General features: G+C 42.5%; 1 protein-coding gene across 1 annotated transcript in view; it reads left to right on the forward strand.

Moving 5' to 3' along the window:
- The window catches only part of LOC120771307 (paired box pox-neuro protein), a 30,463-nt gene extending 24,692 nt beyond the window's left edge, over window positions 1-5,771 (forward strand). The window contains exon 5 of the mRNA XM_040099242.1: window positions 4,176-5,771. Coding sequence (XP_039955176.1) covers window positions 4,176-5,516 — 1,341 coding nt within the window. The 3' untranslated portion in view covers window positions 5,517-5,771. The remainder of the gene's footprint in view (window positions 1-4,175) is intronic.
- The last annotated feature ends 4,098 nt before the right edge of the window (window positions 5,772-9,869 follow it).

Here is a 9,869-nt window from a genome sequence, read left to right on the forward strand (position 1 = left end):
TTCAAGTGCGCTTACTCGGCGCAAACAACAATAAGCAAACAGCACACACACTGCCGTCGAAGTGTGTAAATTATGACAAGCGTAATCTCCACGAAACGCACCATTTACGATCGTGTCAGTCGCACTTAGCTATTTGCTACTGTTTTGCTACCTGTAATCTGACAACGCCGTGATAAGCTAATAATTATATGTACTTGGCAACGCCAAAGTCCACCGTGAGCCACCGCAATGAGAACGGGCGCAACCGCCCCGACTTGTACTGATGACAATGTTTCCTAATGTCGCTGCTCATGAATTTGTCCAACATCGGTTGTTGCCTAACTGTGCAGCGCTTTATTGGCAGATTATGTAGTGTGATGAGGTAATTCACGGATTTTTCGTATTTTTTTTCATACTTACATGTGTGCGGACAAATATCCATATCAAAGGCGCACATAAATTATCAGAGATAACTTGTGGTTATTTTATGGTTAGGAGTATATACATACCTCCACATGCTTAGATTTGCAAAAATATATGGCCAAAGAACCTGAAACGCATAGGTGGCTTTTGGTACTACACAACGTGATTTGCTTTTCATTTACCACTAGTTAAACAATGGCAAATCGAACAAACTAAAAGGTGTTTTTAGACATTCGGTTTTCAAGAAGAACTAAAACGCATTTATTCTAATGCTATGAACAAAAATTTTTCCTTTATTATAAAGGTAAGAGTTTGCCATTATGTTTTAAAAATGATTTGGACAAGTGACCGCGCGACTGGTTGGAATAAATCGTAGCCCAGAGGCCCAATCTTTAATCAGTTTTTGCAGCAAATTGTGGCGTATATCAGCACTAAGCTGCCGAATATTATTTTCTAAGACTCCAATCATCTCTGGTAGACATACGTCTTCTTATAATCCCATAAAAATAGTCCAGAGGTGTTAAATTGCACGATTTTGGAGGCCACGCCACAGACCGACGATGGCAGATAATGTGCTCACCAAAGTTTTCTGCAATAAATTGATTGTTTTGTTGGCTATATAACATGTAGCGCCGTCTTAGGGGAACCAAAAGTCGTCGACATCAACATTCGCCAATTCAGGCACCAAAAAGGCACTAGTCATAGCTCTAGAGCTTTCTTCACTGACCGTAACATTATGGTCGGCTTTATTTATGCGATTTTTATCAAAATTTGGATGTTTATTTATTAAAAATGTGTACAATAGTTTTGCTCCACGTATTACGCATCCGAAGCTACAACATTTTCCTTTCCTTCTGGCAATTTTTGGATTCCATCCCAGAAGAACTGCACAGGCTTGGTAGCCAAGAATGAATCAAGTCAACTTTTGATACTAAGCTCTAAAGTGAATAGTATGAAGGTGTTCTACATCGAACGGAACAATGTAGAGTCAATAGTTGCGAGGTCTGAGCTATAAGGTGAATGAGCAAAACCTTCGCAGCCGCTGTTTCCCAAATAGCTTTTAGCCGGTCTTGCAACATGAAGTAGAGTGTTTTCATGATCATTATCTCGTGTATTTTTGGAAATTCCGGGATTTGGGAACCGCTCGTTTAAATTTGGCGAGTTGTTGTCAGCAGCCTTCCCCAGCTGCAGCTCGTAATGCAGCACGCGCTACTGCAAATACCTTGCTACAATGGACATTCGGCATTGTCACTGATTTGGTTGATTTCAAGACATGCAACACCGTCTCTTGACTTCAATTCATATGGCACCTAATCTCCTTGTATTTGAATGTATACTGCTGATTTTCAACGTCTTGTAATATAAGCGGCCACGACGCCCAAAAACTTTGCGAAGTCATCTTGGTTTTGGCCAAAATTTATATTTTCACATTTTTTTCCCCGATCAGGAAGTTCATCGTCTTCCAAATCAAAATGGCCAATCATCTAAAGTAATTTTGGCACGTTCGCTAGAGAATGAACTTTCACCAAATTGTGATGACTTCCGCTATCATCATTGGTTCCTAATGTTTATACTCGTATTATACAGAGAAGGCATCAGATGGAATTCAAAATAGCTTTATATTGGAAGAAGGCGTGGTTGTGAACCGATTTCACCCATATTTCGTACATGTCACCAGGGTATTAAGAAAATATATATATACCGAATTTCATTGGAAATTGGTCTAGTAGCTCCTGAGATATGGTTCTTGGTCCATAAGTGGGCGGCGTCACGCCCATTTTCAATTTAAAAAAAAGCCTGGGTGCAGCTTCCTTCTGCCACTTCTTCTGTAAAATTTAGTGTTTCTGACGTTTTTTATTAGTCGGTTAACGCACTTTTAGTGATTTTCAACATAACCTTTGTATGGGAGGTGGGCGTGGTTATTATCCGATTTCTTCCATTTTTGAACTGTATATGGAAATACCTGAAGAAAACGACTCTGTAGACTTTGGTTGACATAGCTATAGTAGTTTCCGAGATGTGTACAAAAAACTTAGTAGGGGGCGGGGCCACGCCCACTTTTCCAAAACAATTGCGTCCAAATATGCCCCTCCATAATGCGATCCTTTGTGCCAAATTTCACTTTAATATCTTTATTTATGGCTTAGTTATGACACTTTATAGGTTTTCGGTTTTCGCCATTTTGTGGGCGTGGCAGTGGGCCGATTTTGCCCATCTTCGATCTTAACATTTTATGGAGCCAAGAAATACATGTACCAAGTTTAATCATGATATCTCAATTTTTACTCAAGTTACAGCTTGCACGGACGGACAGACGGACGGACAGACATCCGGATTTCGACTCTACTCGCCCTGATCACTTTGGTATATATAACCCTATATCTGACTCTTTTAGTTTTAGGACTTACAAACAACCGTTATGTGAACAAAACTATAATACTCTCGTTAGCAACATTGTTGCGAGAGTATAAAAATATAATGTATTCTCACTCCTACCGAGACCCTAAAACTACTTTGTCACTATCAGCCATTCTCAAACTAACCCACAATATATCCCTATTTTCCAAACAACACAACAATTGAAGCAATTTTCAACAGTTCCTTCTACAACTTCAATACTGTAACCTAAAATACCGTTCATACCATGTGAGTATGTGAACAACACCTTCGGTAATACCATCAATCAAAGAACCCGAGCCACCCTAATTAATAGCGCAGCGAAAATAATGTCCAAAGTTCCACGATTAGCCCCGAAACTCTACTGGGATTCACGCAAAGCAATTACAATTCAATAAAGGAAATGCTTTAGTAAACTTTTATTGTACGAACATTAACGTATTTGTTTATAATATGGTTTATTAGAGGAATCGGCGGTGAAATCAGCGCCACAGTAGCGCACACATTATTTACTCGCTGACTTCTTATTTGCTCTCCACCCCCCCACGACATGTCGACAACAATGGTCGGACAAAGTACGCGTTTAACACCTCAATTGAATGTTGATTGAAGCCTTGTACATTGTTATTGCATTATGTTAGGTCATAATAGAAGCAGGACCAGGTTAAACACGTGCACAGCAGCGACTATAAAAGGGCACTAGACTAGCGTGTTCGGGCGCTGATAAGCATCGCCAACGAAGCGGACAGCAACGACTGTAATTTCAGGGGAAGGAAATTATCGCGTTAGTGTGGAAGTGTGGGGGTAGTGGTGATAGCTAAACTTGTATAAGGGCGCAAGTAGACGTAGAGCTCCGTACTGACTGTCGCTTTATGAATTTTTAATGAATTGTCCTGTGACACGTAAGGGACAACCCAAGGCGCTTACGTCGGTGGGGAAGCACTGTTTGTGAACTCAGTTCTGAATAATGCAACCGCAAATAGATATATATATACTATATATGTATATTTATTTGGCGTACGCCGTAGAATGCACGCGTTTATACGAAAGCGCATTGATTTGCAAATATTTGCGCATTTCCGTTGCTATTCGTCATGAACTCGTTTGAGGCGTGGCCGCTTAGCACTTGACTATTGTTGCGCTGCCGTTGCGGAAATCCTGTACAGGCGGCCGACTTGAAAGGGCACTTGCTGCAGTTCGGTATGAGTTTTGACGCGAATTGCGTGTTGCACCTGAGCTTAGCTCGTTGCATGTGTTGCATACACAATTTAATTTCACGGTATTTAATTGAATATTTTTTGTTGCAAGCGCCGCTTTACACATATGTAACTCTGCGCAAGTTATAAATAATAACATCTTCTCTTGTTTCTTTGCAGCAAGTTGCCACGCCCACCGTGGTCAAGAAAATCATCCGCCTGAAGGAGGAGAATAGCGGCATGTTTGCTTGGGAAATCCGCGAGCAATTACAGCAGCAACGCATTTGTGATCCCTCCTCGGTGCCCTCGATCAGCTCCATCAATAGAATATTGCGAAATAGCGGTCTCTGGACCGATGAGATGACATCAAGCCAGCAAAATGCCGCTGCTGCTGCGGCGGCCACACAGCAAATGTCGTCTGTTGCCTATTCAACGCAAGCTCATCTCTATGCGAATAGCGCGGCCGCCGCCGCTGCCGCTGCTGCTGGCAGTAGTAATGCTCCCGGCTGCTCACCCACAGCCGACGGTGCTAGAGTACCCACGGCCACATTGGTACATCGCTCAGCTCTACCGCCTTTGGGCTCAGCCCACCATGCGCATGCCTCTTCCCACCTCGCTGCTATGACCACTCATCCGCATGTCGGCCACACACCACATCCGCTCAGTTTGTCCGCACAGTTCCGCTATAGCTCGGCCGCAGCTGCTGCTGCCGCCGCTGCAGCGGTGGCCGCCAATGAGCATGCCAGCCGAAATGTCAACGCAACGCAGGAGGCACGCTTAATGGCAAACACCAGCGTTACTGGCACGATTGGCGATATGCCTATCAAACCAGCGCCCAAGCATCCAGGCGCCGCGCATATGGCTGCAATAAGCGCCGCTGGCAGTAGCAGTTCGACACTAGCACAACTCTCAGCTACAGTTACTTCGGCCGTATCGGGTCAACTCAGCGCACAGGATCTCACCTACACAGCATTACACAAACACTGGCTGTGGCATCCCTCGCTACTATACTACTCCACGCAACACGCGCAGGCCGCCAGTCAATTTTTACCCTACGCGCAAGCTCAATGTCCAGCCTATTTCCATGCCGGCGGTAGTGGTAGCAGCAGCAGCGGTATTGGCAGCGCTCTTAGCATTGAGGGCACCATCGATTTGGTGGCACACAGCGCCAGCGATGCGGTTAGTGACTGTGATTCGGGTAAATCCTCGCCAGCGACCTCGTTAAACGCGGCACCCACTGCTAGCTCGCTAAGCGGCAGAGAGTCAGCGCAGGGCAGCGTCACCAATTGCCGCAAGCGCAATCCCTACTCCATTGAGGAATTGTTGAAGAAGCCGGAGAAGCGCATGCGCTTGCAAGGTGCCAGTCCGCGCAAGGAGGACGAATCAAGTGGCAGCAGCGTCAGTTCGAGCGCTAGCAGCCGCAGCAGTTGTTGTGATGACAGCTCAGATGAGACGCGCAGTCAACAGAACGAAGCACTGGCCGCTGACGACTGCAATGATAATGTAGAGGTTGTGAACTAACTTGACTAAATGAGATAAAGAGAGAGGGAGAGAGAGAGGGAGGAGGGGAATAAGTGAGGCGTTAGAGTGTAATTTAAAGTATTTATTGAAATATTAAATGTAATTAAATCAAAGACAAACTGTAATATAATTAAATTAAATGTGTAAATGAACTCAATTGTGTATCGTAAAGATGGTATTGAAATGAAAGAGCGCTATATAGTTAAATTAGCTGTGTAGTTAAACGCTTATTTGTGCTTAACATTGTGAATGGATTCCCGAATAAACATAATTTAAACTTAAAAGAATTTTGTTTGATTGAAAAATATTTTTTTTTTTGATTTGATAATCTGGGTAATCTGGTCTGTTTTTTGACATTTTTTTTTTCATAGAAATTTTTATTCTACGAGCAAAATTTTAACACATATCATGAGGTATATCGTGGACTGCATAAACAAATTTTTGTCGCAATTTTTTGATGACATCTGTCGGGGAAATGGCTGAGTGAAAGAGATGCGTCTTTTCACTGGCGGACACGATTTCTCATGTTTGGATCATCCCAATTTGTTCTTAAAAAGTACGTGAATGGTTATCGTCTCTATTAGAATCTTGAAAAAATGTTGATAAATAAAAAAGTAATTAACGTTTTTTTTTAATTTTTCCCCATGTTTTTTGTCAATAAATTACAAAAAATTATGAATCTAGTAGGGACGACAGCCAGACGTTTTGTAAGCATTAAAAAAAAATTAAGCAAATCGGTTGAGTAGTTCGACCGGAATCATGTCCGCCAGTTTAAAAAAGTTTGTTTTGAGAAAAACGCGTTTAAAGTTTGAGTTGTGCACTCCATACGCTCCGAACGTCGAGTGATATTAATATTTTTGGGCCTTTTTCGAAACCTTCCAATGGTAAAGTGGGTTTCTACATTTATTCTAAAGGTATAAGGGAACAGAATATGCAAAAAAAAAAAAAATGGAAAAAGATTACCCTACTGACCCCTTGAAGATTTTTGAAATGCTTTTGCTAATAATCTGACGGCAGTTACACCACAAATATTAACCAAAAAGTCATTGCTGCTAAGAACAGTTTGTAAGCACAATTTGTTTTTGTCGTGACCTGAGCAAGAAATGCTTCAACCCGGTGTACATTTTTTACGGTATCAGGACTCTCAGTGGACCGACCTCGATTTTTCTTATACTTCCCGTATAGTGGAAAATGTATTCGCAGATACAAAGTTTTGTTTTTTTTTTGTGTCATCGGCATCGTAAAATGTCAGATTTCAATATATCTTTATAAAGATGGGAGGATATAACTGTCAAAATCAGTATTAATTATAATTCCATTATTTCTTCTAGAAAAGTTTAGAAAAGTGGCACGCTTTGCTTTTCCAAGACTTCTTGACCTGTATATTATATGTATATTTATAACAATAAAGTGGGCCAAAAAAATCGAATATTTTTTGTTTCGCTTTAAAAAGTATAAACCGCTCACCGCTCTTCACTATGACCACTTAATTGTAACGGGAACGCGGTTCCGCTTGAAGCAAATGACTGCAGTGATAATTTCTACGAAAACACGCCAGTAGAAACTGCTTGGAGAGGAGTTCATTATGTCCTTAACTGAGAGCATACGGGCCTCACTACGCTGACGTTCGATAGGAGACATCCGAGTTATAGCTTCATATTTTCTTTCATATTATCAAATAGGAAAAAAAAACTACTTTCTTACTAAAAATACATAATTTGTAATTAAAATGCAGCTCAAAAGAAATAAAAAAGAAAAGTTGTTATGTAAAATAATTTGATCTATTTGAAAAAAGCTTCTCCTTCTAACTCAATATTAATCAAATTTGATAGTTATAAATCACAGCTCTTGCGTACATGGCGCAAAAAAGCATTCCATATAAAACTGCCAGTAGTTCGGAAATTGACTGAAGCATCCGATGTTTTCTAATTCCATCAAACTCAGCTGTCAACAAGCGACTAGTTTTGTCAAAACAAAGTAATACATAACTTCATCTTCCAAAAAGCATTATTAATCGCCTTTGGCCTATTTTCTTTATTGGTCTAGCCACCGCGCGCCTGACGGAGCTTTTGGAGCATGGAGCTACGTGTAGAAGTTCACGCTAGTGAGGTAAGTTTTCTAAGCGACATTCACTTGGACGTGGGCAGAAACGATTATTTTACATATGGCTCAAGCAGCTCACGACTTCCGGTCCTAGACCAAGTATCCTCTTGGTAGGCAAAAAAAACTCCGTTTAAAGGCAAGCTAAAGTGAGCAGGCGAAACATTCCTCCCCAGGGTTGTGCGCTTAGTTTTAAACCCGCCACGTAAAACAAACACCTTCAATAGAAAGGTCACAACAGCCTCGGAATTCTAGACTCTCACATAGCCATTATCATTATCATTCATTCCCATCGAAGAATTAGACATTGATTACTATGCTATGTACAAGTACAATCGGTAAAATTTCAGATGAGTTGTTGGCCAGGCTGAACGAAACTGTATGAACGCTCAAGCTCAAATGTATGATTTCTTTTCCCACAGCTTTTATCTCCTTAATCCAAATAATGAGCACACATGTAGATGTACATCGGGAACATTCCAAATAAAACCAACAATAGAATTCTTCGCTGTCCAGTGTTAGACTTTTAAGCGGATCTCCATTAGGTAAATCTTAAAATGTATAACTAAGGAATTTACATCGTGGAATATTCCAAGGCGCACATACAAACGCTAGCACATGCTTATAAGACTTAAATATGACTTTCCATTTCACCTTGAATCAATAGTCTGTAGCAGCGCCTCACTACGGCCGCTCCCATACTAGTCGATATGAATAAGTATGCGTTATTAACTATAATGTATATATATACATGTATGTGTGCATTGGTTTTCTATGGAAGCGATACGAATCATTAAAATGCCTGAGAATTGTGCAAATCTGGTGTAAACTTTGAGAAAAAATTTAAGCAAATGAAAAAGTGCATTACATTCAACACTTTGCTGCACAACTTATTTCACAGCCAACAGACGAACAAGCCGATAAACGCGCACACACGCACACTTGAACACACGAACACGTGCGTGCAACATTCAGCAACGGCTTTTTGCGGACACTGCTGTTTACCGCTGCTGCAACTGCTGCAGTCTACTGTAGTATGGAGCTGGTGGAGCTGATGGAGCTGGCGCGCGGCTGGTGGTCTCACACCAGTAGCTGCCACACTGAATAAATCAGCGCGAAAGCAACCAACACGCGACGCGCTCCAGCAGCGGCGGGCAGTGCAGTGTTGTAAAGCGTTGAACAAATGATGGTGAGCGCGCTGCAGCTGGGCGAGAGGGGCCGGCAAGTGCGGCAGTCAGCGTGCGCACGCCATGAAAACGTTCCAATCAGCAGTGCCGTTTAATTAACTCGCGCGCCAATGAAGTGTCAGAGGAAAGTGCCAGCGACGACAACTGCGCTGACTGATGGCAATAACAACAACAGCTAGTGCAGCAAGTGCAATTGTAACAACAACCATGGTGGAACAGCAAAAACTCACAACAACTGCACTGCTTGCGCGACGTTCTTATGGCGCAATACAATAACAACCATACAAACTACAACAACGAGGTGTCAACGAAAACGCAGTCATATTAATAAAACTAACTACCTACAAGCTACAACAACAACAACAACTAAAAAACACAACACATAATTTACACGCCGTGGCCGCGGCCGTGGTACGAGCAACAACAGCACAACAGGCGAGTGCTGCACAGAGTCGCATTGACACCCGGGCAGTCGTTGGTAATTGAAGCATTTGTTTTTATTGTTGTTGTTGTTGTTGCTGCATGGCCAAGTTTTGCAGACGACCACGAACGCGTGTGTGGAATTCATAATCGATAAAGACACTACACCGCGCCGGCGCGAACCTCTCACAGCAACGACGCCTTGGACTTGCCAAGTCCGCGGATCTTCCTCGTGCGTGCAACGCAACGCGTCTTGTCATCGCGCGAATACACGCCTATAGTATTGAGTATGTGTGCATGGCTGTAGTTGCGCACATACCGCGCATCGCTCGTCATTTTCTCGTCGCATCGTGCATTTTCATGCGCGCGCTGTCAACGAAGGTGCGAAATACTCGTGAAATGTTGTTGCATTCCAGACGCCTGCAACACAACCACACCGCTTGCTGTCCACTGCTTGCCACAGCATACGCGAGTGCATACCTAACCACACGTACCTGCCTGTGTGCAGCTTCTTCTTTGGACTCCATGGCGTTGGGGCAAAAACTTAATTTTCCCAGGCGGCCAACCATGGCGGGCTTGGTGTATCGTCGAGCGAAATAACGAACGCTCAGTTGACGCTTTTCACATTTGGCTTTGGTCGCTCATT

Source organism: Bactrocera tryoni, chromosome 3 (genome assembly GCF_016617805.1).
Source record: "Bactrocera tryoni isolate S06 chromosome 3, CSIRO_BtryS06_freeze2, whole genome shotgun sequence".
In the NCBI taxonomy this organism is placed as follows: domain Eukaryota; kingdom Metazoa; phylum Arthropoda; class Insecta; order Diptera; family Tephritidae; genus Bactrocera; species Bactrocera tryoni.